General features: G+C 41.5%; 1 protein-coding gene across 2 annotated transcripts in view; it reads left to right on the forward strand.

The window, feature by feature from the left end:
- Positions 1 to 27,139, forward strand: part of LOC130387186 (acyl-coenzyme A thioesterase 1-like) — a 44,398-nt gene extending 17,259 nt beyond the window's left edge. The window contains exons 1-4 of one of the 2 annotated variants that reach the window (XM_056596193.1): positions 18,789 to 19,405; positions 21,420 to 21,968; positions 24,560 to 24,762; positions 25,286 to 27,139. In XM_056596193.1, coding sequence (XP_056452168.1) covers positions 21,509 to 21,968; positions 24,560 to 24,762; positions 25,286 to 25,894 — 1,272 coding nt within the window. In that variant the 5' untranslated portion in view covers positions 18,789 to 19,405; positions 21,420 to 21,508 and the 3' untranslated portion in view covers positions 25,895 to 27,139. Of the gene's footprint in view, positions 1 to 18,788; positions 19,406 to 21,419; positions 21,969 to 24,559; positions 24,763 to 25,285 lie in introns of those variants that run through there. The other variant, XM_056596194.1, reaches the window with a different exon arrangement.
- The last annotated feature ends 821 nt before the right edge of the window (positions 27,140 to 27,960 follow it).

A 27,960-nucleotide genomic window follows, 5' to 3' on the forward strand; every position in this document is an offset into this window, starting at 1 on the left:
TCTTTCCCCTAAACTTAACCTGGATTTTACCGCTCGTCTGTTTGGTTTTGGCTCATTCTAAGTTTAGTGCAGTGTTGTAGGTTGTTTTTGAGTGCATTGTTGCACGTGTTTGTATGAGGCCTAACGGGGGACGACTAAGACTGACTTTACAACGCTGCGGACCGCTACAACAACAACAACAACAACAACAACAACAACAACAACAACCTGTCTGGACACTGGGAAGGATGTGCTCTTGAAAGTTGACGCAAAATGGAAGAACACCTGCAACTATTGTGAAAGTTCAACGTTTGGGCAAAATTGGAATTGGTGAAAGCAAACAAGCGCAAGTTAAATGGTAAGTATACCAATTGGCGAGTGCAACTATTTTCGCCAATTGCTTTTTTGTTTCACAGCACCACTGGACTACAGAACATCCCTAGTGGAAATGACATCGGTGCAATTCTGGATTTTACAATTTGATGTCACAGCACCTTCTGCCGATGCTTCACCTCCCTCAGGAATCCACAAAGAACTGGAAGTTCTGGAAAAACCCAGAACGATGTCTGGCAAACGAAATTAGGGCGAGTGTGAAGTTGTGACCTCAAACTTCCACAATGGGGTTTGTTTTCGCTCCACCCGTAACCCCACTGGACTGGTGTATGAAAAGCTGTCAGACTGACTTCACTAGACGAATGACTGCGGGCATGTTATGGTTTGGTTTCAATTGTTGGTTTTTGGCTTGGTAGGTTTGAATTTAGGAGATGGATTAGTTGATTTACACATCCACACAGTACTCTACATTCTGCCTTTTTACAACTTTCCATACATTTGCAAATTGTTGACTGCTGCTGAAGTTGTAGGCTACTGCTGCTTCATACTTCAATGTGGTTTTATTCTGTGCTAAATGATTTTAATTCCTTGCAATGTGGTTTGATTCTATGCAATACGGTTTTAATTCTTTGCAATTCTATGCACTACGATTTTAATTATTTTGCAATTCTATGCACTACGATTTTAATTCTTTGCAATTCTATGCATCATACGATTTTAATTCTTTGCAATTCTATGCACTACGATTTTAATTATTTGCAAATCTATGCTCTATATGATTTTAATTCTTTGCAATTCTATGCACTACGATTTTAATTCTTTGCAATTCTATGCACTACGATTTTAATTATTTTGCAATTCTATGCATTATACGATTTTAATTCTTTGCAATTCTATGCACTACGATTTTAATTCTTTGCAATTCTATGCATTATACGATTTTATTTCTTTGCAATTCTATGCACTAAGATTTCAATTCTTTGCAATTCTATGCACTACGATTTTAAGTCATTGCAATGTGGTTTTATTCTGTGCAATATAATCTGAAATATGTACTCGGACAATTGAAGTTGGCCAATTGGGGAGTATAGTCGACCTATGGCTATAATGTGTATGTAAACATACTGACTGTACAGCAAATGCAATTGTGTTGGGAGTGTTTCACCTGGTAGCCTGGAAGCTAGTTTGCTCCAACGCAACTGTGTTGGGAGCGTTTCACCTGGTAGCCTGGAAGCTTGTTGCTCCAACGCAACTGTGTTGTGAGCGTTTCACCTGGTAGCCTGGAAGCTAGTTGCTCCAACGCAACTGTGTTGGGAGCGTTTCACCTGGTAGCTTGGAAGGTAGTTTGCTCCAACGCAACTGTGTTGGGAGCGTTTCACCTGGTAGCCTGGAAGGCAGTTTGTTCCAACGCAACTGTGTTGTGAGCGTTTCACCTGGTAGACTGGAAGGTAGTTTGCTCCAACGCAACTGTGTTGTGAGCGTTTCACCTGGTAAGCTTGAAGGTGGTTTGCTCCAACGCAACTGTGTTGTGAGCGTTTCACCTGGTAGCCTGGAAGCTAGTTGCTCCAACGCAACTGTGTTGGGAGCGTTTCACCTGGTAGCCTGGAAGCTAGTTGCTCCAACGCAACTGTGTTGGGAGCGTTTCACCTGGTAGCTTGGGATGTAGTTTGCTCCAACGCAACTGTGTTGGGAGCGTTTCACCTGGTAGCTTGGAAGGTAGTTTGCTCCAACGCAACTGTGTTGGGAGCGTTTCACCTGGTAGCCTGGAAGCTTGTTGCTCCAACGCAACTGTGTTGTGAGCGTTTCACCTGGTAGCCTGGAAGCTAGTTGCTCCAACGCAACTCTGTTGGGAGCGTTTCACCTGGTAGCTTGGAAGGTAGTTTGCTCCAACGCAACTGTGTTGGGAGCGTTTCACCTGGTAGCCTGGAAGGTATTTTGCTCCAACGCAACTGTGTTGTGAGCGTTTCACCTGGTAGCCTGGAAGGTAGTTTGCTCCAACGCAACTGTGTTGTGAGCGTTTCACCTGGTAGACTGGAAGGCAGTTTGCTCAAACGCAACTGTGTTGTGAGCGTTTCACCTTGTAGCTTAGAAGATAGTTTGCTCCAACGCAACTGTGTTGTGAGCGTTTCACTTGGTAGACTGGAAGGCAGTTTGCTCCAACGCAACTGTGTTGATTGTTGGTTTTTTGTGCGCTTTTGACTGAACAATCCGGACAACGTGGCCACCAACGGGGGCGAGGACCCCCGCATGCAAGTCACAAATCGTTTGTTATTCCTTGAGCTGTTTGAAGTTGTTTGGTTTTGTTGGCTGCTGTTTTCAGAATGTGTCCACCGCACACACACATCGCTATATTCTTTCCCCCAAACTTAACCTGGATTTTACCGCTCGTCTGTTTGGTTTTGGCTCATTCTAAGTTTAGTGCAGTGTTGTAGGGTGTTTTTGAGTGCATTGTTGCACGTGTTTGTATGAGGCCTAACGGGGGACGACTAAACGACTGACTTTACTAACGCTGCGGACCGCTACAACAACAACAACAACCTGTCTGGACACTGGAAGGATGTGCTCTTGAAACTGGACGCAAAATGGAAGAACACCTGCAACTATTGTGAAAGTTCAACGATTGGGCAAAATTGGAATTGGTGAAAGCAAACAAGCGCAAGTTAAATGGTAAGTATACCAATTGGCGAATGCAACTATTTTTGCCAATTGCTTTTTGTTTCACAGCACCACTGGACTACAGAACATCCCTAGTGGAAATGACATCGGTGCAATTCTGGATTTTACAATTTGATGTCACAGCACCTTCTGCCGATGCTTCACCTCCCTCAGGAATCCACAAAGAACTGGAAGTTCTGGGAAAAACCCAGAACGGATGTCTGGCAAACCGAAATTAGGGCGAGTGTGAAGTTGTGACCTCAAACTTCCACATGGGTTTTTTTTTCGCTCCACCCGTAACCCCACTGGACTGGTGTATGAAAAGCTGTCAGACTGACTTCACTAGACGAATGACTGCGGGCATGTTATGGTTTGGTTTCAATTGTTGGTTTTTGGCTTGGTAGGTTTGAATTTAGGAGATGGATTAGTTGATTTACACATCCACACAGTACTCTACATTCTCCCTTTTTTACAACTTTCCATACATTTGCAAATTGTTGACTGCTGCTGAAGTTGTAGGCTACTGCTGCTTCATACTTCAATGTGGTTTTATTCTGTGCTAAATTATTTTAATTCCTTGCAATGTGGTTTGATTCTATGCAATACGGTTTTAATTCTTTGCAATTCTATGCACTACGATTTTAATTATTTTGCAATTCTATGCACTACGATTTTAATTCTTTGCAATTCTATGCATTATACGATTTTAATTCTTTGCAATTCTATGCACTACGATTTTAATTATTTGCAAATCTATGCTCTATATGATTTTAATTCTTTGCAATTCTATGCACTACGATTTTAATTCTTTGCAATTCTATGCACTACGATTTTAATTATTTTGCAATTCTATGCACTACGATTTTAATTCTTTGCAATTCTATGCATTATACGATTTTAATTCTTTGCAATTCTATGCACTACGATTTTAATTATTTGCAAATCTATGCTCTATATGATTTTAATTCTTTGCCATTCTATGCACTACGATTTTAATTCTTTGCAATTCTATGCACTACGATTTTAATTATTTTGCAATTCTATGCATTATACGATTTTAATTCTTTGCAATTCTATGCACTACGATTTTAATTCTTTGCAATTCTATGCTCTATACAATTTTAATTATTTGCAATTCTATGCACTACGATTTTAATTATTTGCATTTCTATGCACTAAGATTTTAATTCTTTGCAATTCTATGCACTACGATTTTAATTCTTTGCAATTCTATGCATCATACGATTTTAATTATTTGCAATTCTATGCACTACGATTTTAATTATTTGCAATTCTATGCTCTATATGATTTTAATTATTTGCAATTCTATGCACTACGATTTTAATTATTTGCAATTCTATGCATTATAGGATTTTAATTCTTTGCAATTCTATGCACTACGATTTTTCATTCTATGCACTACAATTTTATTCTTTGCAATTCTATGCACTAAGATTTTAATTCTTTGCAATTCTATGCATTATACGATTTTATTTCTTTGCAATTCTATGCACTAAGATTTCAATTCTTTGCAATTCTATGCACTACGATTTTAAGTCATTGCAATGTGGTTTTATTCTGTGCAATATAATCTGAAATATGTACTCGGACAATTGCAGTTGGCCAATTGGGGAGTATAGTCGACCTATGGCTATAAGATGTGTATGTAAACATACTGACTGTACAGCAAATGCAATTGTGTTGGGAGTGTTTCACCTGGTAGCCTGGAAGCTAGTTTGCTCCAACGCAACTGTGTTGGGAGCGTTTCACCTGGTAGCCTGGAAGCTTGTTGCTCCAACGCAACTGTGTTGTGAGCGTTTCACCTGGTAGCCTGGAAGCTAGTTGCTCCAACGCAACTGTGTTGGGAGCGTTTCACCTGGTAGCTTGGAAGGTAGTTTGCTCCAACGCAACTGTGTTGGGAGCGTTTCACCTGGTAGCCTGGAAGGCAGTTTGTTCCAACGCAACTGTGTTGTGAGCGTTTCACCTGGTAGACTGGAAGGTAGTTTGCTCCAACGCAACTGTGTTGTGAGCGTTTCACCTGGTAAGCTTGAAGGTAGTTTGCTCCAACGCAACTGTGTTGTGAGCGTTTCACCTGGTAGCCTGGAAGCTAGTTGCTCCAACGCAACTGTGTTGGGAGCGTTTCACCTGGTAGCCTGGAAGCTAGTTGCTCCAACGCAACTGTGTTGGGAGCGTTTCACCTGGTAGCTTGGGATGTAGTTTGCTCCAACGCAACTGTGTTGGGAGCGTTTCACCTGGTAGCTTGGAAGGTAGTTGCTCCAACGCAACTGTGTTGGGAGCGTTTCACCTGGTAGCCTGGAAGCTTGTTGCTCCAACGCAACTGTGTTGTGAGCGTTTCACCTGGTAGCCTGGAAGCTAGTTGCTCCAACGCAACTCTGTTGGGAGCGTTTCACCTGGTAGCTTGGAAGGTAGTTTGCTCCAACGCAACTGTGTTGGGAGCGTTTCACCTGGTAGCCTGGAAGGTATTTTGCTCCAACGCAACTGTGTTGTGAGCGTTTCACCTGGTAGCCTGGAAGGTAGTTTGCTCCAACGCAACTGTGTTGTGAGCGTTTCACCTGGTAGACTGGAAGGCAGTTTGCTCAAACGCAACTGTGTTGTGAGCGTTTCACCTTGTAGCTTAGAAGATAGTTTGCTCCAACGCAACTGTGTGTGAGCGTTTCACTTGGTAGACTGGAAGGCAGTTTGCTCCAACGCAACTGTGTTGATTGTTGGTTTTTTGTGCGCTTTTGACTGAACAATCCGGACAACGTGGCCACCAACGGGGGAGCGAGGACCCCCGCATGCAAGTCACCAATCGTTTGTTATTCCTTGAGCTGTTTGAAGTTGTTTGGTTGTGTTTGGCTGCTGTTTTCAGAATGTGTCCACCGCACACACACATCGCTATATTCTTTCCCCTAAACTTAACCTGGATTTTACCGCTTGTCTGTTTGGTTTTGGCTCATTCTAAGTTTAGTGCAGTGTTGTAGGTTGTTTTTGAGTGCATTGTTGCACGTGTTTGTATGAGGCCTAACGGGGACAACTAAACGACTGACTTTACTAACGCTGCGGACCGCTACAACAACAACAACAACAACAACAACCTGTCTGGACACTGGGAAGGATGTGCTCTTGAAACTGGACGCAAAATGGAAGAACACCTGCAACTATTGTGAAAGTTCAACGATTGGGCAAAATTGGAATTGGTGAAAGCAAACAAGCGCAAGTTAAATGGTAAGTATACCAATTGGCGAGTGCAACTATTTTCGCCAATTGCTTTTTTGTTTCACAGCACCACTGGACTACAGAACATCCCTAGTGGAAATGACATCGGTGCAATTCTGGAATTAACAATTTGATGTCACAGCACCTTCTGCCGATGCTTCACCTCCCTCAGGAATCCACAAAGAACTGGAAGTTCTGGGAAAAACCCAGAACGGATGTCTGGCAAACCGAAATTAGGGCGAGTGTGAAGTTGTGACCTCAAACTTCCACAATGGGGTTTGTTTTCGCTCCACCCGTAACCCCACTGGACTGGTGTATGAAAAGCTGTCAGACTGACTTCACTAGACGAATGACTGCGGGCATGTTAGGTTTGGTTTCAATTGTTGGTTTTTGGCTTGGTAGGTTTGAATTTAGGAGATGGATTAGTTGATTTACACATCCACACAGTACTCTACATTCTCCCTTTTTTACAACTTTCCATACATTTGCAAATTGTTGACTGCTGCTGAAGTTGTAGGCTACTGCTGCTTCATACTTCAATGTGGTTTTATTCTGTGCTAAATGATTTTAATTCCTTGCAATGTGGTTTGATTCTATGCAATACGGTTTTAATTCTTTGCAATTCTATGCACTACGATTTTAATTATTTTGCAATTCTATGCACTACGATTTTAATTCTTTGCAATTCTATGCATTATACGATTTTAATTCTTGCAATTCTATGCACTACGATTTTAATTATTTGCAAATCTATGCTCTATATGATTTTAATTCTTTGCAATTCTATGCACTACGATTTTAATTCTTTGCAATTCTATGCACTACGATTTTAATTATTTTGCAATTCTATGCATTATACGATTTTAATTCTTTGCAATTCTATGCACTGCGATTTTAAGTATTTGCAATTCTATGTCCTATGATTTTAATTCTTTGCAATTCTATGCACTACGATTTTAATTATTTGCCATTCTATGCACTACGATTTTAATTCTTTGCAATTCTATGCATCATACGATTTTAATTCTTTGCAATTCTATGCACTACGATTTTAATTATTTGCAATTCTATGCCCAATGATTTTAATTCTTTGCAATTCTATGCACTACGATTTTAATTATTTGCCATTCTATGCACTACGATTTTAATTCTTTGCAATTCTATGCATCATACGATTTTAATTCTTTGCAATTCTATGCACTACGATTTTAATTATTTGCAATTCTATGCTCTCTATGATTTTAATTATTTGCAATTCTATGCACTAAGATCCGCCCCCCCCCCCCCCCCCCCCATTTCTGCCTTCAAATCTAGGCTAAAAACCCACCTCTACTCCCTGGCCTTCCTTGCCCCTTGACCTTTTTAGCCTACCTCTTGTTCATGTCTGTGTGGTATGCCCTGGAAATGAATGTTCCCCCTTTGTATTATTATGACCTCTACGTATTGTTGTGTTGTATTTTATTCACTTTTTATCTTTATTTATTATTATTTTTATCTTATTGTACAGCACTTTGGTCAGTGTATGCTGTGTGTAAATGTGCTCTATAAATACAACTTACTTACTATATGATTTTTATTATTTGCAATTCTATGCACTACGATTTTTCATTCTTTGCAATTCTATGCATTATACGATTTTAATTCTTTGCAATTCTATGCACTACGATTTTTCATTCTTTTCAATTCTATGCACTACGATTTTAATTCTTTGCAATTCTATGCACTAAGATTTTAATTCTTTACAATTCTATGTATTATACGATTTTATTTTTTTGCAATTCTATGCACTAAGATTTAAATTCTTTGCAATTCTATGCACTACGATTTTAAGTCATTGCAATGTGGTTTTGTTCTGTGCAATATAATCTGAAATATGTACTCGGACAATTGCAGTTGGCCAATTGGGGAGTATAGTCGACCTATGGCTATAAGATTTGTATGTAAACATACTGACTGTACAGCAAATGCAATTGTGTTTGGAGCGTTTCACCTGGTAGACTGGAAGGTAGTTTGCTCCAACGCAACTGTGTTGTGAGCGTTTCACCTGGTAGCCTGGAAGGTAGTTTGCTCCAACGCAACTGTGTTGGGAGCGTTTCACCTGGTAGCCTGGAAGCTAGTTGCTCCAACGCAACTGTGTTGGGAGCGTTTCACCTGGTAGCCTGGAAGCTAGTTGCTCCAACACAACTGTGTTGGGAGCGTTTCACCTGGTAGCTTGGGATGTAGTTTGCTCCAACGCAACTGTGTTGGGAGCGTTTCACCTGGTAGCTTGGAAGGTAGTTTGCTCCAACGCAACTGTGTTGGGAGCGTTTCACCTGGTAGCCTGGAAGCTTGTTGCTCCAACGCAACTGTGTTGTGAGCGTTTCACCTGGTAGCCTGGAAGCTAGTTGCTCCAACGCAACTGTGTTGGGAGCGTTTCACCTGGTAGCCTGGAAGCTAGTTGCTCCAACGCAACTGTGATGGGAGCGTTTCACCTGGTAGCTTGGAAGGTAGTTTGCTCCAACGCAACTGTGTTGGGAGCGTTTCACCTGGTAGCCTGGAAGGTATTTTGCTCCAACGCAACTGTGTTTTGAGCGTTTCACCTGGTAGCCTGGAAGGTAGTTTGCTCCAACGCAACTGTGTTGTGAGCGTTTCACCTGGTAGACTGGAAGGCAGTTTGCTCCAACGCAACTGTGTTGATTGTTGGTTTTTTGTGCGCTTTTGACTGAACAATCCGGACAACGTGGCCACCAACGGGGGAGCGAGGACCCCCGCATGCAAGTCACCAATCGTTTGTTATTCCTTGAGCTGGTTGAAGTTGTTTGGTTGTGTTTGGCTGCTGTTTTCAGAATGTGTCCACCGCACACACACATCGCTATATTCTTTCCCCTAAACTTAACCTGGATTTTACCGCTCGTCTGTTTGGTTTTGGCTCATTCTAAGTTTAGTGCAGTGTTGTAGGTTGTTTTTGAGTGCATTGTTGCACGTGTTTGTATGAGGCCTAACGGGGGACGACTAAACGACTGACTTTACTAACGCTGCGGACCGCTACAACAACAACAACAACCTGTCTGGACACTGGGAAGGATGTGCTCTTGAAACTGGACGCAAAATGGAAGAACACCTGCAACTATTGTGAAAGTTCAACGATTGGGCAAAATTGGAATTGGTGAAAGCAAACAAGCGCAAGTTAAATGGTAAGTATACCAATTGGCGAATGCAACTATTTTCGCCAATTGCTTTTTTGTTTCACAGCACCACTGGACTACAGAACATCCCTGGTGGAAATGACATCGGTGCAATTCTGGATTTTACAATTTGATGTCACAGCACCTTCTGCCGATGCTTCACCTCCCTCAGGAATCCACAAAGAACTGGAAGTTCTGGAAAAACCCAGAACGGATGTCCTGGCAAACCGAAATTAGGGCGAGTGTGAAGGTTGTGACCTCAAACTTTCCACAATGGGATTTGTTTTCGCTCCAACCCGTAACCCCACTGGACTGGTGTATGAAAGCTGTCAGACTGACTTTCACTAGACGAATGACTGCGGGCATGTTATGGTTTGGTTCAATTGGTGGTTTTTGGCTTGGTAGGTTTGAATTTAGGAGATGGATTAGTTGATTTACACATCCACACAGTGACTCTACATTCTCCCTTTTTTTACAACTTTCCATACATTTGCAAATTGTTGGACTGCTGCTGAAGTTGTAGGCTACTGCTGCTTCATACTTCAATGTGGTTTTATTCTGTGCTAAATGATTTAATTCCTTGCAATGTGGTTTGATTCTATGCAATACGGTTTTAATTCTTTGCATTCTATGGCACTACGATTTTAATTATTGTGCAATTCTATGCACTACGATTTTAATTCTTTGCAATTCTATGCATTATACGATTTTAATTCTTTGCAATTCTATGCACTACGATTTTAATATTTGCAAATCTATGCTCTATATGATTTTAATTCTTTGCAATTCTATGCACTACGATTTTAATTCTTTGCAATTCTATGCACTACGATTTTAATTATTTTGCAATTCTATGCATTATACGATTTTAATTCTTTGCAATTCTATGCACTGCGATTTTAATTATTTGCAATTCTATGTCCTATGATTTTAATTCTTTGCAATTCTATTGCACTACGATTTTAATTATTTGCCATTCTATGCACTACGATTTTAATTCTTTGGCAATTCTATGCATCATACGATTTTAATTCTTTGCAATTCTATGCACTACGATTTTAATTATTTGCAATTCTATGTCCTATGATTTTAATTCTTTGCAATTCTATGCACTACGATTTTAATTCTTTGCAATTCTATGCATCATACGATTTTAATTCTTTGCAATTCTATGCACTACGATTTTAATTATTTGCAATTCTATGCTCTCTATGATTTTAATTATTTGCATTCTATGCACTAAGATCCGCCCCCCCCCCCCCCCCCCATTTCTGCCTTCAAATCTAGGCTAAAAACCCACCTCCACTCCCTGGCCTTCCTTGCCCCTTGACCTTTTTAGCCTACCTCTTGTTCATGTCTGTGTGGTATGCCCTGGAAATGAATGTTCCCCCTTTGTATTATTATGACCTCTATGTATTGTTGTGTTGTATTTTATTCACTTTTTATCTTTATTTATTATCATTATTATTGTTATTTTTAATTATCATTATTATTTTTATTATTTTTATCTTATTGTACAGCACTTTGGTCAGTGTATGCTGTGTGTAAATGTGCTCTATAAATACAACTTACTTACTATATGATTTTTATTATTTGCAATTCTATGCACTACGATTTTTCATTCTTTGCAATTCTATGCATTATACGATTTTAATTCTTTGCAATTCTATGCACTACGATTTTTCATTCTTTTCAATTCTATGCACTAAGATTTTAATTCTTTACAATTCTATGTATTATACGATTTTATTTTTTGCAATTCTATGCACTAAGATTTCAATTCTTTGCAATTCTATGCACTACGATTTTAAGTCATTGCAGTCACCTGGTAGCTTGGAAGGTAGTTTGCTCCAACGCAACTGTGTTGGTAGCTTGGAAGGTAGTTTGCTCCAACGAAACTGTTGGGAGCATTACACCTGGTAGCCTGGAAGCTTGTTTGCTCCAACGCAACTGTGTTGGGAGCGTTTCACCTGGTAGCCTGGAAGGTAGTTGCTTCAACGCAACTGTGTTGGGAGCGTTTCACCTGGTAGCTTGGAAGGTAGTTTGCTCCAACGCAACTGTGTTGTGAGCGTTTCACCTGGTAGACTGGAAGGCAGTTTGCTCCAACGCAACTGTGTTGTGAGCGGTTTCACCTTTTAGCTTAGAAGGTAGTTTGCTCCAACGCATCTGTGTTGGGAGCGTTTCACCTGGTAGCTTGGAAGGCAGTTTGCTCCAACGCAACTGTGTTGTGAGCGTTTCACCTGGTAGCCTGGAAGGCAGTTTGCTCCAACGCAACTGTGTTGATTGTTGGATTTTTGTGCGCTTTTGACTGAACAATCCGGACAATGTGGCCACCAACGGGGGAGCGAGGACCCCCGCATGCAAGTCACCAATCTTTTGTTATTCCTTGAGCTGGTTGAAGTTGTTTGGTTGTGTTTGGCTGCTGTTTTCAGAATGTGTCCACCGCACACACACATCGCTATATTCTTTCCCCTAAACTTAACCTGGATTTTACCGCTTGTCTGTTTGGTTTTGGCTCATTCTAAGTTTAGTGCAGTGTTGTAGGTTGTTTTTGAGTGCATTGTTGCACGTGTTTGTATGAGGCCTAACGGGGGACGACTAAACGACTGACTTTACTAACGCTGCGGACCGCTACAACAACAACAACAACAACAACCTGTCTGGACACTGGGAAGGATGTGCTCTTGAAACTGGACGCAAAATGGAAGAATACCTGCAACTATTGTGAAAGTTCAACGTTTGGGCAAAATTGGTGAAAGCAAACAAGCGCAAGTTAAATGGTAAGTATACCAATTGGCGAATGCAACTATTTTCGCCAATTGCTTTTTTGTTTCACAGCACCACTGGACTACAGAACATCCCTAGTGGAAATGACATCGGTGCAATTCTGGATTTTACAATTTGATGTCACAGCACCTTCTGCCGATGCTTCACCTCCCTCAGGAATCCACAAAGAACTGGAAGTTCTGGGAAAAACCCAGAACGGATGTCTGGCAAAACGAAATTAGGGCGAGTGAAGTTGTGACCTCAAACTTCCACAATGGGGTTTGTTTTCGCTCCACCCGTAACCCCACTGGACTGGTGTATGAAAAGCTGTCAGACTGACTTCACTAGACGAATGACTGCGGGCATGTTATGGTTTGGTTTCAATTGTTGGTTTTTGGCTTGGTAGGTTTGAATTTAGGAGATGGATTAGTTGATTTACACATCCACACAGTACTCTACATTCTCCCTTTTTTACAACTTTCCATACATTTGCAAATTGTTGACTGCTGCTGAAGTTGTAGGCTACTGCTGCTTCATACTTCAATGTGGTTTTTATTCTGTGCTAAATGATTTTGATTCTATGCAATACGGTTTTAATTCTTTGCAATTCTATGCACTACGATTTTAATTATTTTGCAATTCTATGCACTACGATTTTAATTCTTTGCAATTCTATGCATTATACGATTTTAATTCTTTGCAATTCTATGCACTACGATTTTAATTATTTGCAAATCTATGCTCTATATGATTTTAATTCTTTGCAATTCTATGCACTACGATTTTAATTTTTTGCAATTCTATGCTCTACAATTTTAATTCTTTGCAATTCTATGCATTATACGATTTTAATTCTTTGCAATTCTATGCTCTATATGATTTGAATTCTTTGCAATTCTATGCTCTAAACGATTTTAATGCTTTGCAATTCTATGCACGAAGATTTTAATTATTTGCAATTCTATGCACTACGATTTTAATTCTTTGCAATTCTATGCATCATACGATTTTAATTCTTTGCAATTCTATGCACTACGATTTTAATTATTTGCAATTCTTTGCTCTATGATTTAATTATTTGCAATTCTATGCACTAAGATTTAATTATTTGCAATTCTATGCATTACGATTTAATTATTTGCAATTCTATGCATTATATGATTTTTTCTTTGCAATTCTATGCACTAAGATTTCAATTCTTTGCAATTCTATGCACTACGATTTTAATTATTTGCAATTCTATGCTCTAAATGATTTTAATTCTTTGCAATTCTATGCACTAAGATTTTAATTATTTGCAATTCTATGCATCATACGATTTTAATTCTTTGCAATTCTATGCACTACGATTTTAATTATTTGCAATTCTATGCTCTATGATTTTAATTCTTTGCAATTCTATGCACTACGATTTTAATTCTTTGCAATTCTATGCATTATACGATTTTAATTCTTTGCAATTCTATGCATTATTTTAAGTCTTTGCAATTCTATGCATTACGATTTTAATTATTTGCAGTTATATGCTCTATATGATTTTTATATTTGCAATTCTATGCACTACGATTTTTCATTCTTTGCAATTCTATGCATTATACGATTTTAATTCTTTGCAATTCTATGCACTACGATTTTTCATTCTATGCACTACAATTTTTATTCTTTGCAATTCTATGCACTAAGATTTTAATTCTTTGCAATTCTATGCATTATACGATTTTATTTCTTTGCAATTCTATGCACTAAGATTTCAATTCTTTGCAATGTGGTTTTATTCTGTGCAAGATAATCTGAAATATGTACTCGGACAATTGCAGTTGGCCAATTGGGGAGTATAGTCGACCTATGGCTATAAGATGTGAATGTAAACATACTGACTGTACAGCAAATGCAATTGTGTTGGGAGCGTTTCACCTGGTAGCCTGGAAGCTAGTTTGCTCCAACGCAACTGTGTTGGGAGCGTTTCACCTGGTAGCCTGGAAGCTAGTTTGCTCCAACGCAACTGTGTTGGGAGCGTTTCACCTGGTAGCTTGGAAGGTAGTTTGCTCCCACGTAACTGTGTTGGGAGCGTTTCACCTGGTAGCCTGGAAGCTAGTTGCTCCAACGCAACTGTGTTGGGAGCGTTTCAACTGGTAGCTTGGAAGGTAGTTTGCTCCAACGCAACTTTGTTGGGAGCCTTTCGCCTGGTAGCTAACCTGTGTGTTGTTAATTGTCTAGCATCTGCATTAGCTAGCTATAGCTGCTGTGTACGGGGAATGGGTTAGCCTAGCGATTTTTAGTACTTGCACTTGGTCCTATGAAAATCAACACCGGCAAATTCAGATTTGTAGTTTAAATTTTTGACAAATTTTCCATTTCAATATTTTGTCAAATTTCACAAAGTCCATTCCCAGATATCTACAGACTACAGCAATGGAGGCATGTAAGGTTTATCACTTTCTATGGCAATTTACTTGAGTTAAATTATTTGCTCTATAAAAACATATGGTTATCACTGTACCATAATCATCTTGCTAGATATGCCTCATGCTGTCCTTTATATTACTTATATGCAAGGAATTTAAGCATTGACGATTATTTATGAACGTTGAACCATGAAAGAATTATTATTTTTGTTCAGGGGTGGGTTTGCCCCTGAACATTTAATTTCAAGATCAGTGTTCTACAGCGTTTGTCAAATTCAGGACTGGCGCTGGAAGCTGTAGGTGGAGGGAAGACCAGGAATGGTGCAGCTCTGCGGATGCTGAAGGGTAAGACAACGGAATACACATATTGATAGCTTGCTTGGGTTGTTTAGATTGTTTAGAATGACACATCAGCGACGCATCGTACAGATCTAAAGTTATCCATACAGATGTGTTCATTCTGACTGGCTGTTAAGAAAGCATTCTCGGCCACTAGGACTAGTCAGGATGTGTATTACATGTGGCTGGCTTTTGGGGTTGGGAGTAATAACTATTGTAATTAGTTCTATCAAAACAGCCCACTATGTACTGTGCTGTAAAAGTGCATGTAAAATACACTATTGACATCTGAGTGAAGTGTTGGACTGCATTAATGGGGAGAAAACAAATGTCCAGTGTGCCAAAGGGTCACGTGTGTTCCTGAAGGGACTGAGGCGACGCAGTCGGAGGTCCCTGCGGTGGCGGTCAGCGGGAGGTGTCAAGACCAACCAGCTCCTTGTCCAGGAAAGGTGAATTCTTCAGACCGTTCTTCAAAGGTTCAATAAAGTAAATCTTATCATCTAAAAAATCTAGGACACAGTTGCTGGGTTCATCAGCAAATTGGAGCTGGGCTTTTGGTCCCCCAGAATAAAAGTCAATGGTGCTGAAGAGCGCTGCTCAGGTGACTCGCCCCCCCCCCCCCCTTATTTATTATCTCTCTCCCCCCCCCTAGAAGGGGGTGGGGGATGGGGGGGAGTTAGAGATCTACCTATTTATTTTTTATTTATTATGTTTATTTATTTTTTTATTTATTTTTCCACAATGTCTTGTTTTCTAAACGATTTATGATGACTATAAGCTCTGTAAGGTGACCTTGGGTGTCTTGAAAGGCGCCTCTAAATTAAATGTATTATTATTTATTATTATTATTACCTATGGTAGAGAGGTGCGTGTATTTATTCGAGAGATGGTACATGAAACGGATGACCTGTTAAGATGCTAGGGGGATCAACTCCCTGCAGCGGTACCGTATCCCCAACGTCTTGATGTTGGAACCCGTCAAACCCAACGCTAACATTTCGGGAAGCTTTCAGTGCATCCTGACAATGCCACTGTTGGATACATTTACACTTGGTTGGGGCCATTGTATAAAATTAATCCATCGATACCATCTCAAAATAATGCTCTCATAGTGTGTGCTTTTGATTTTTTTTTTTCACTTAGTCAAACTGATATTGGCTAATGCTTAAGAATCGTAAAAATGAATAATTGCTCTTCCGGTCACACAATGCTTGCGTCCATCCTTTGTATAATTTTTATACCTACCCTTGGTGTATATTTTTTGCCCTTCTTGCTATGACTAATATCCACTTGGGATCAACAAATTACTGTTTTTTTCAGGTCACGACGGAAGAGCAGATGGCTGTGCAGTTGCCATGGTGGAGAGACCCAGGTGAGAACTTTGATAAATGGTTCCTTCATTCTTAAATGGACCAAATGGCAATAGCTGAACTGACTTGTATGCATTTATTGATGAAAGATGGTAATCCAGCACTGACTATTTTAATGTGGTTTTGATGTTGATGCACTATACAATTTTAATTCTTTGCAATTCTATGCACTATACAATTTTAATTCTTTGCAATTCTATTCACTATACGATTTTATTTATTTGCTATTCTATGCACTATACAATTTTAAGTCTTTGCAATTCTATGCACTGCGATTTAAATTCTTTGCAATTCTATGCACTGTACGATTTTAATTCTTTGCCATATGGTTTTATTCTGTGCAGTATAAGACGGAATATGTGCAGTGCGGTTCCTTTGTGATTGTTCTCAGGCGGTGTCCTTTTGGTTCAATCCATCCAAACATGTAATCACCAGCGAGACTTGTGTTTACATGACACTCGAGAACCAAATTATTGGGTTAGTCTCACTATGATTGTATTTTTAAGATGCATGTATACACCTTAGTCTGACTAAAATCAGACCGGATCGGGTTTCTCATCGTCGGATTAAGACCTCTAGATTATTCGATTGATGGTCTCATTAATCGTGCATGTACGTTCAATCAGGGTTATGCGTTCTGCACATGCTGGAGATTTTTTCCCAGAGCAGGAAATAGAAGGAGACAATAGTCATAGTGTTGTCACTGTCAAACGGCAAACACGATGGAGAGGTCCAGGAGCAAGACACACTTTTGGACTGACGAGGAAACTCACCATGATGTACCAGTTAAAATACGTGCACAATTTACAGTTTATGGATGGGAGGAAGACTAGAAACTGATTTATTTAAAAAAGGTGATTGAAATGGGTACAATGCCATGCCACCTATCGTACTGGGACATGACATGCTTCGGCCATTGAATCGATGTGTACTTGGACAATTGCAGTTGTTTCATAAAAAGGTTGAAGACTCCCTGGGAATAGCTCAACTGACTTGTATCAATTATACATACATTTATTGATGAAAGATGGTAATCCAGCACTGACGATTTTGATGTTGTTGCCGTAATGACTTGAAGCCTTTTCTCTCCGGTAAATCAATATAAAATCCAACCTAAATTACTGAATGTAATGACCTATGTTTGACGCCAGATGGTGCTGTTACTGCATTTGTGTCTTTGATTGGCCTTCACGTTTGGTGATCAAAATGTCTTCTAAATCTGCCAGCACACTGTGAGACTGACTTTACTTTTTGCCTTCAATTTATTTCAGAGTACGATGACCGAACAGTTGATCTACAACGATGGCCTACTCCCCATCCACCCTGAGGATCCCTGGCTGCACCTACAATCCAATCTACCCCAGACATAACCACTCGGAGCTCAACAACTCCTACAACTCCTCCTGCCTCCTACACACCATACTGTTACCACTTTACCATTTTAACTTTAAAAAAAAGTACTGTAATTCACACCATGTTGTAGGAAAAGCTGTTTAGCTCAATGATTTATACATTCTATTTCTGTGACTCCAACTATTGTATTTCTAAACCAGTTACCTCTGAACCCTCTTTCTAAGGGAGCGACTAAAGGGACAAAGCTGGAGCTAACCTGAGCTTAACAATCGTTCTTTCAAATGTCCTAAATTGAATCACATAAAATGCCTAAAGTAACTTGTCTAACAAAACAAAAAGCCAACCTAATACCCAAACTTAACCATCTAACCAAAGATCTCAAATGCCTAAACTCTCTTACCTTAACCGAGTACCTAAACCGAACCATTTAACTAAACATCTCAAAGGCCTAAACTCGCTTACCTCAACCTAACCTAATACCCAAACTTAACCATCTAACTGAAGAGCTCAAACACCTAAACTCTTACATTAACCTAGTACCTAAACTGAACCATCTAACTAAACATCTCAAAGGCCTAAACTCTTTCCTAATACCTAAACAATCTTTAATACAATCACTAATGCCTAAACTTAAACAAACACCAATAATAAAAGTTAAGCATCCTTAATCTTAAACCCAAACCAGACTTGTCCCTGGGTCGCTCCACTTTGTTTCTTTAAAGGCATCTCTTTTCCCCTGCATCTGTGTTTTATTCCTTGAGGACTTCAAGTACTTCAGATGATATTTGAAAACTTGTTTAGTTAATAATGAGATTAATTTGGAGTGTGAAAACGACAGATGCGAAGTGAAGACCACTCTGTTTGTTGTGCTTTTGTTATTACATTATACATTGTGGCAACTCATGGATAACCGGCAAGAACCCCATCACCATTTGAATATGATGTGCATGTATTTACCTGTATGTCAATTGTGGCACCCATTGCACTCCTGACCATCCCTGGAAGAAGGGATCCCCTCCACTGCGTTTCTTCTCAAGATTTCTTCCTTGCTGATTCAAGGGAGTTTTTTCTTGCCCGTGTGGGGGCATGGGTAAAGGGGGGTGTCACAAATATTTGGCCTGTTAAGCCCTTTGAGACTGTAATGGTGATACAAATAAAATTGAATTGAATTGAATATACTTCATCTTTACAGATTTTGTTTTGGGGAATTGGGACAGCAGAGCAGCTTAAGCATCCTTACTGGTGAATCTGATCTGACGATATCAATCATAGGACTATGAAGCTGCAGAGTTCTTCCAAGAAAGGGTTCCAATCCAGGATAGCTTTTAACACACTTTATTTGTTAAAGTATTTCGGTATTGTGACTACGGAGCAAAAGGAGGTGTAATATGTAATTTCAGGTCAGAAACGGGATCAGAAACGAAAGAAGAAAGATGCTGTTTGACCAGTCCTCAATGTGAACTGAGTGACGTACCTCCATGTGGGCGGAGTGCCCGCCCCTCCATGTGGTGCTCCGTCTGCGGGCTGCTGCAGTCAGGGGCTTCTCGCTGGCTCTGACTATGCTGGTGAGCAGCTGTGTCATATCCGAGCCTCATGGTGGTACGTTCCGACAAGGTCGGCTCGACACCGTGCGAGAAATCAGAACTTCGTCCTACAAGACGCGAAACAAGAAGTACTCGTCACCTTCCGATTGGTAGAGGACGGTGGCTAAGCAACAAGTGTATACACTGTAAAGATTCGATTGCGTGTCTGTTTGGTTGGCGAAGGGTCACCGACTCGAAGCAGGAGTAAGCGACACGAAGATACGTTACTGCTTAGTTGGTAGGCCTAATTGTTGTAATTTTGTTTTCAACACATATGCAATACACCCATAACATTTGAAAAATATGGCAAACTCGAGAATATTCTCGTTTTAGTTCGTAGTGAATTAAACAAAACAAAATTGCCACAAGTAAGATACAACTGTACTTACCTGGTTACCTGTTACACCAACAGACCCATACTAGGCATTGTTTTACGGAAATATCATTAACATTGGAGTACTGGCCTAGTTGTGTCGCTAGAGGGCGCCACATACTCGATACAAAATATATAACGAGTGTGTGGAAACCTGAGGCCTATCTTTATCCCACTCACAAAATATATTAGCTATAGCATGGAACCAATATATGGCCAATATAATAAGCTTATCTATCTTGTAAATGTTGTCATGAAACCAAAGGGGAAATTTGATGAATATCCATTTGGATTTTGACAAATCTAACTGTCCTTTAAAGGCACCCAGTGCAACTTTCGAGGCTTAAAAATAAACATTCAATTTCTAGTCTTTTTTACACGTAGTAAGTTTCAATAACTCCATACCATTACATACCGACATTCAAGCAGCAAAAATGAGACGTCGTTGTGTGGTGAGAACTGATAGAAAATCGATAACAACAACAATGCCGCCATTTTCTTTATTTTTTGTAGCCTACAATAAATAAAGCAGGCTTCCAGTCAATGGAAAAATGGCTTCTCCCCACCGGCGATTGTTGTTGTTTACGATTTTCTATCAGTTCTCACCACACAGCGACGTCTCATCTTTGCTCCTTGAATGTCGATATGTAATGGTATGGAGTTATTGAAACTTACTACGTCTAAAAAAGACTAGAAATTGAATGTTTATTTTTCATTGAATGTTTACATAAAGTTGCACTGGGTGCCTTTAATGTCCAACTGTCCACTATTAAATGCTTAGGCCTATTCAACCAGCATTCATTATCCTGAGAGCAACTTGACTCTAGCTCCTTCAATAGGAGTGACTGAGCTGCCTTTATTCTCATCCAGTCCTTGAAATTACATTTCTATTTCTAAAGCAAAGGCACCAAGATCAATGTTTAAATTACTGTCGGGTAAAGTGAATCTAATAATGTTTTGTGTATTTTGTGGGTTATATCACCAGTATTATCATACCAGTAATACAACTTTAAAATGAGAGTTGTTAACTTAGTAGTCTGTATAGCAGACTTACAATGGACATGGACTGACCTGTTGAAATGAGAGTAAACAACCTGTCTATGTTTAAAGGAACATGCAGATTAACATACTAGCAAATATTAATTAATTAATTCTTACATTTGCACAGCAAATCAGCATAGTCTGAGACCATTAAGCTTATAGATATATATATATTCTTTTTTTTTTACCTATATCTTACTGTTGAACAACTGTTATACAAGTACTTATCTTGGCAGTTCATGCAAGGATAAGGTTCAAGGGTTTGTATTCCGTTGTGATGAAAAAACTTTTATTCAAGACAGAGGAAGGTCCATAAAGACGGCACAGTATATATAATATAAAACAACACAGAACATTTAAGAAGGATGCAAATGAGGTAATACTGTAATTTCCTGTAAAGGATTATTAAAGGATCTATCTATCTAGGTATCAACAATTATAATACAAACACTTACTAATAATTGTATTATAACAATTATAATGAAAACAATTATAATACAAACACAATTATAATTTAAAACCCATACAAGCTTCAGGTCCAATGTTTCCAGAAGCAAGATGAGTGAGTAACATCAGTTATAGACACAATAACCGTGTTCAAAGACCCACGTAAATCTGCACATGAATCTATACATACAATTTCTCAAAACAGCATAAAGTGGGCACATTGTTTGTTGCAAAGATTTCACTGGCACTACCCCCCCCCCCCTTTGGAGTTTTATGCAAAATTCTCAGATCATTATATGCCATAGTGGAGTGCAACACGTTTTGAAGAGTGATATTTTAACATCAGTAGTACACATTTATAATTGTATTGTGTATTTATATACCACTGTAGGGAGCCGGTCTTCTGCGTGGAGGACCTGGTCGAATCCTCCTGGACCCGTCACCTTCCAGCTGGTCCCGCAGAGTCCCCGTGCTTCCAGCATGTCCTCCCTGGTGCGCCTGAGGCTGCTGCCCAGCGCCAAGTGCCTGTACACCCAGCCCGTCCGGGTGCTGGTGGACGGCCTGCGCTCGTCCCAGGTGGTCACCGTGAAGGCCAGGGCCACCGACGAGAAGGGGGTGCCGTTCCACGCCTCCGCCGTCTACAGGGCCGACGCGGGCGGGGCCGTGGACCTCGGCAGGGAGCCGTCGCTGGGCGGGAGCTACACGGGGGTGGAGCCCATGGGTCTGCTGTGGTCCCTGAGGGCCGACGCCCTCCACACCAAGTTCTGCAAGAGCGACTCCCGGAGGCCCCACGTGGTCAGGTTCTCCGTGCACGATGGAGTGGCGGGGACCGGCCCCCTGTTGGCCGAGGCGACCAATGAGAGGCGTCTGCTGGCGGATGGGGTCGAACGGCAACCAATCAAAGAAGGGAACATCCGGGGAGTTCTCTTTGTACCCCCTGGTGAGTGGCAGAGTGCTGTTAATTATATATGATCAATTATTAATGTATTCATACTTTAAAATGGTTATGCGGACGGCTAGAAGCCCAGACGGATCCGTATGTCATCATCCTAGTTTATTTTATCCAGGCCGGAATTATTCCCCTCCCGAGGGTGGGGCCTGTCTGACTCGTCGCAATCGTCCTCTCCACACAGAGCGGTTCTAGGCGTCTGTGGAATCCATGCCCAGCCTCGCTCGGTCGTGCCGCACTACCTCCTCCCATGTCTTCTCCGGTCTTCCTGTTCTCCTCTCATGGGGCTTTCACACCGCCGCAAAAATCGGAGCCCGTTCCGGGCTAGTTCGGAGCTAGGGCCAGTGTTTTGGTTTCACACCGCCAGAGAACCGGCTCCGGCCTCTAAAAACCGGTTCAACTCCAGCCCCAGGATTCAGCCCCCTGCTTTTACGCCGGGGGCTGGGGGCGGGGTTATCCGTACCTTCATAAACAGGAAGACCAACGAAGACCGGCAATTTTAAAACACCGAAGTAAACAATGGACATGAATCCGTGTATGGTTAGTTTTAACCATACAAGGATTTATGGTTTACCGATTTAAAACAAAATCAGAAAAAACAATTAACAGTCGTTTTTTGTTTTTTTCTGATTTGGTTTTGAATCGGAAAAAGGGCAAAAGGAATAAACAAATAAATGGCATTTTATTTGTGTTTGTGTGTTTTGTGTGTTGGTTTTTTATACCCGAAACAGAAAAACAAAAACAAAAATAGATACATTTATAGTTACACCAGAAGGCAGAACGCAGCGAAGAAAAAAGAGCTAACCACCTAAACCGGCAATAGACTGTCTAATTATATTTAGCCTTACTTATGGCCGCACTTGAACCTTATGGTGATTTTATTCGTGAACTATTTGACACTGGAAAGACACACGACGCGATCAGTACCGCTCTAAAGCAATCTGGTGCCCCGAAGTGCTCCGTTATGACGGTGAGGAGGTTCTGTGTGGAGCACAACCTTCGAAGAAGAAATCTAGTATCCGATCTAGTTTCAGATCGTCCACTCGCAGACTAAGTCGCCGGTTCCCACGGAAAACAATAAAGCTGGCCATTGTAGAATGCGAGAGACTCGATGGAACGTTTGAAACGTCTTTATATGTATTTTTTTATTTTTTTAATCTGCGTGCCCTTTTCCCGGCATTCATTGCGGTTTTATCTAAATATCACGCAAACAAAACAAGCAACTGGATTATTCAATTTTCCCGTTTTGATTTAAAAAACAGGAAAAATACAGTTTATTTGTATATTCCTTTTGCCCTTTTTTGGCTTAAAAACCAAATCAGAAAAACCAAAGAACGACTCTGTTAATTGTTTTTTCTGATTTTGTTTTAAATCTGAATATTCAAAGAACGAACCATACACGGATTGACGTGAAGACTAAATTGTTGTTGTTGTGTTTGAAACTGGCGCGAGGGTTCTTATTATTATTGTACACTTCCGGCAATGCGCGAGGGTTGCTGGGGAAGTGGAGACGTTTGCAGTGACGTCATGACGTTGCTCTCGCCTGCTCCATGGCTGGCTCTGGCCGGTGTGAAACCAACTGGTTCATAACTGGGATAAGGCTGGAACCTGTTTGGAACTGGCCCTTGCACCAGCCCGGAACTGGCTCTTGGTTCTTTTTGGTGTGAAAGCCCCATCAGAGGGCACCTCCAGTTTTCTCACAAGCGAGATCCAGCAAATGCTGCGCTCAACGTGGCCGAACCACCTCAGTCTGTTTGTTTGCAGCACTACGTCTATGTCCTGGATGCCAAGCTTTTTGAGGAGAGAGTCTGAGCTGACATCCTCCCTGGCTTTGATATTACATATCCAGTGGATCATGGCACGGTGGTTGCGTCAGAGGCGAGTTATAGTCCGCGTACAGCAGCACCCATGGACAGCCAGTGAGAAACTCCAAAGATAGTGCCTCCAGTACGATGATGAAGAGCATGGGGCTTAGGACAGAACCCTGGTGCACCCCTACTCCCACTCCGAACTCATCACTGTTACCTTCTCCTCGCACTCTGCTCCTGACGCCCGAGGTCTTTGCCTATACCACTCACACCAGCCACTCGTCGGCATTGAGCTTGCGCAATGCCCACCAGATGACGTCCCTTGGGACACTGTCAAAGGCCTACTCCAGGTCGATAAATGCCATGTAGAGGAGCTTGTTGGCCGCAAGGTGCCTCTCCTGTAGCTGGCGGACTATGAAGATTGCGTCAGTGGTCCCACGAACCGGCATGGAGCCGAATTGCATCTCGTTGATCCCTACTCGCTTCCCCGCAGGTGCCTCTACTACACGCTCAAACACCTTGAGTACTTGCTCAATGTGCCTCAACCCCTGTATGCTGTAGTTGCCTCTGTTGAAAGCATCGCCTTGAGGGCAAAGACTCACGATGTAACTCTCTCTCTCTGTAAGCTTTCTCATCCAACTGAATGCTCTTAGTTTCATTGTGTTGGTGTGATGGTCATGAGATAATAGATGAGTAATAGTGCAACCACTAGCAGCCATCTGTAGAACCCATGATTTCTCAAGCTTGTAATGCACTATACTTTCTATTGTGCAGGAGATGGCCCCTTCCCTGCTGTCTTGGACCTCTACACATTTGGCGGTGGGCTGTCTGAGAGACGAGCCTCTCTCCTGGCCAACGGTGGCCTCATGGTTCTGACTCTGGCGCTGTACGGTCATGACGACCAGCCCAAGAAGGTCACAAAGCTTCACTTGGACTACTTTGAGGAGGCAATACAGTTGTTGAGGAAGCATCCAAAGGTGAGTACCCTGAGGTTACCTTTTATTTTCTACGGAGAATGATGAACTGTAACCCAATCACGCTTAAACTCAAACAAAAGTTGAATAACAAAAATAACAAAATGATTACTGAACGAAAACCTACTGTCAGGAACACAACACTGACACAACATAGAGTTATTGTCCTCCAAACATCTATGCTTTAAAGAAGGATTTGCTCTATTTGTGCGCCACTTAGTATACCAACCAGTCCTTGTGCAGGTTGTTACGTATAGAGACAAGAAGTTTCAGCCACCAGTTTATCTTGTGTGCTGCCTTCCATGTTCTTCTGCTCTGAGCTAGGTCTGTTTCAGAAGCAGATGCAGAGTCTGTGGATTTAATTGATCCATGGGGAAATATGATAGAAACATTATAGTAAACATAGATGATAGATTTAAAATTAGAATACAGTGGTCATCAAATGTAGGCTATTTTAATCTATAAAAGGAAATTACGGGAAACATGAGGATATAAACTAAAATCTTACAGTATTTATTTCTTTCAGGCTATGGATTCGGGCGTTGGCTTAATATCAATATCCAAGAGCGGAGATCTGGCACTTTCCATCGCCACGCACCTCCCAAACGTTAAAGCCACCGCGTGGATAAACGGCTGCTGCTCCAACGTCGTGCTACCCCTCTACTACAGAGGGAGTCAAATCCACTCTGCCCTGATGTACGACGCCCGTGGTGTTACGGTCACCGAGTCTGGGGCTTTGAACATAAAGCACGGCCTTCACGACCCTCTGGCCCCGGAGAACGAGGGGTCGCTGATCCCCATCGAACGAGCCACAGGGCGCTTCCTCTTCGTGGCCGCCGAGGACGACCTCAACTGGGACAGTTGTAATTTTGCCGACCAGATGACGGAGAGGCTGAGACGTCAGGGGAAGGACAACTTTGAGAAGGTGGTGTACCCAGGAGCAGGGCACTATCTGGAGCCACCCTTCGGGCCGTACTGCCCGTCCAGCTTCCACGGGGTGGTGGGGGCGCCGGTCGCCTGGGGCGGGGAACCCAAGGCCCACGCCAAGGCTGAGATGCACCTGTGGAACAAGATCCAAGAGTTCTTCAGAACGCACCTGGTCCCAGTGGCTGGGGCAGCCAAAGCTAGGTTATAGGAGGCTGCAGCCTCCTATAACCTTAAGGTCCAGAGTAAAAGATCAATGACTGTAATGATTTGTGCCTCCTTGTTTTGACATGAAAATATGAGTCTTGTTTGATGAATTGCCATATCACACAAAGAAAGGTATACTACTGAGGCATGTTCCCATCTTGATTATGTGTTCATTTATTTGTAATAGAGGCAACATGGTGGGATCTGCAGTTTTTCCCTCTAATCTTTTACTTTAGCTACAGCATGAACCTTAGTTGTTTTCTTGACCTACACACAATGTTGCCCCAGTTATCTTGAAAAGGTAATCTGAGCACCGATTACTCCTGTAAGAAGTAACTAAGTTACTTTTAGTCATTACTTGATTTTAAAAGTAACTAAATTAGATTACAAGTTACTTCATTAGTTATATGCAGAAGCTGCCAATAACACTCAATGCTGTAGCCACACCCGCACACCCACCCTGTCGACAATCTTCCGGCGCGTCTGCGTGACACTTGTCGCATACGTGATACTTCATCGAGAGGCAAGAAGAAAGCAAAAATAGATATTTTTAGATGTGACAAAAATAGTAACGCACAGTGATTTGGATAAGTAACTCAAATCTGATCACTTGTTTGGAAATAGTAACACATCAGATTTCTCGTTACTGAAAAAAGTGGTCAGATTAGAGCATCACTGCTTGCACATAAGAATTACTTCTTTATGCAGTCTTGACTATTTAGCAAATGCTGTTCACTTTCCTTTCACTGACCGCTTTTTATGTGCGTAGTGATACTTTTGTCGTTGTAGTCAAACTGTTACTACAGCCATTTTTTGTTTTTCTTTTTGTGCTTCATGGCTGTAGTCAACAAGCAACATTGGTTAACTGCAGATGTAACGTGATTTGACGCAAGTTTAAAATACTGGAGCCAAGGGGCAGCCTGGGACAATGTTATTTTCCATGGCCACTGTCTTTGGCCTTCTCTCTGTGTCATTGGGTTTAGGGTTAGTGAGGAAATATCCTGACTCACTGTGTGTCTGCATCTATAGACAGAGGAGAGTGGGCCTCAACACACCCATGGATCAACCTGCAATGTTGTCTGTATTGAGCTGATTCACACATGTCACTTGTCATTTTGAGAGGACTCAAAGAGTTAGGCCTATAACACTGAAAAGTGCTATAGGCCATATAACAATGCTATATAACAATAAAGCAACATGTTTTCCCTCTAAGACGTGAATAAGGTCAATTGATGGGCTGTATCCATAAGGCCTCTATAACCACACGACGTTGGTGTACAATAATCAATGAGCCCATCGCCCTGTGAAGTAGGCACGGAATACAAAGATTACTAGATGGATATCCCCTCGAGATATCAGTCAAAATTACATTCTAAAATACCAACGCTACATGGAGTCACACAAATAACCCCGGCTTTGAGTAGACAATTTGCGGTCTTTTCGGTACTTGTGTAATTGTGTTCTTGTGAAACGACAGTCGTTGCCCAAGTACTGTTCCAATTCAAAGTAGACCTACGTTCTTAAATTGGCCGTTTCATCGAGGATGTATCGGAGGTGACTTGTGTGGACTTGGGACCGTTAAATATCCCAGGATGCATTTCGCATTCCTGTTTTAAAGGGGACATATTATGAAAACAGCACTTTTCCTGTGATTTGGGGTGTTGTTGTGGATAGATGGTGCTCCCACACGCATACAAACTTTGAAATAAGTCTGTACATGATTTTTGGAGTGAGTTACACATTTCTGGAAGCAGCCCGCCTCCAGCTACCAAACGAGCCAGTCAGTTTCGGCGCCCCCTCCTACGTAGGAAGGGGGCACATTAGAATATTACCTCCCACTTCCCCACTCCCCTCCAATCAGAACCTCGCTAAGATTTTGTGGACCAGCGGGCGAGCTCACCCCGCCGGAACGGCCGCCGAAAGGGAAGTCGGGAGGAGGAGACATGGAGTAGAAAGGGATTGCACTGCCGGAGCTCAGCTGCCGGACTGCCGCTGAGCTACCCCAGCCGGAGCAGCTCTTCCGCCGGAGCTTCTAGTCCGCTGGAACTGCCAGTCCGCTGGAGCTGCCAC

Source organism: Gadus chalcogrammus, chromosome 8 (assembly GCF_026213295.1).
Source record: "Gadus chalcogrammus isolate NIFS_2021 chromosome 8, NIFS_Gcha_1.0, whole genome shotgun sequence".
NCBI classification, from domain to species: Eukaryota; Metazoa; Chordata; class Actinopteri; order Gadiformes; family Gadidae; genus Gadus; species Gadus chalcogrammus.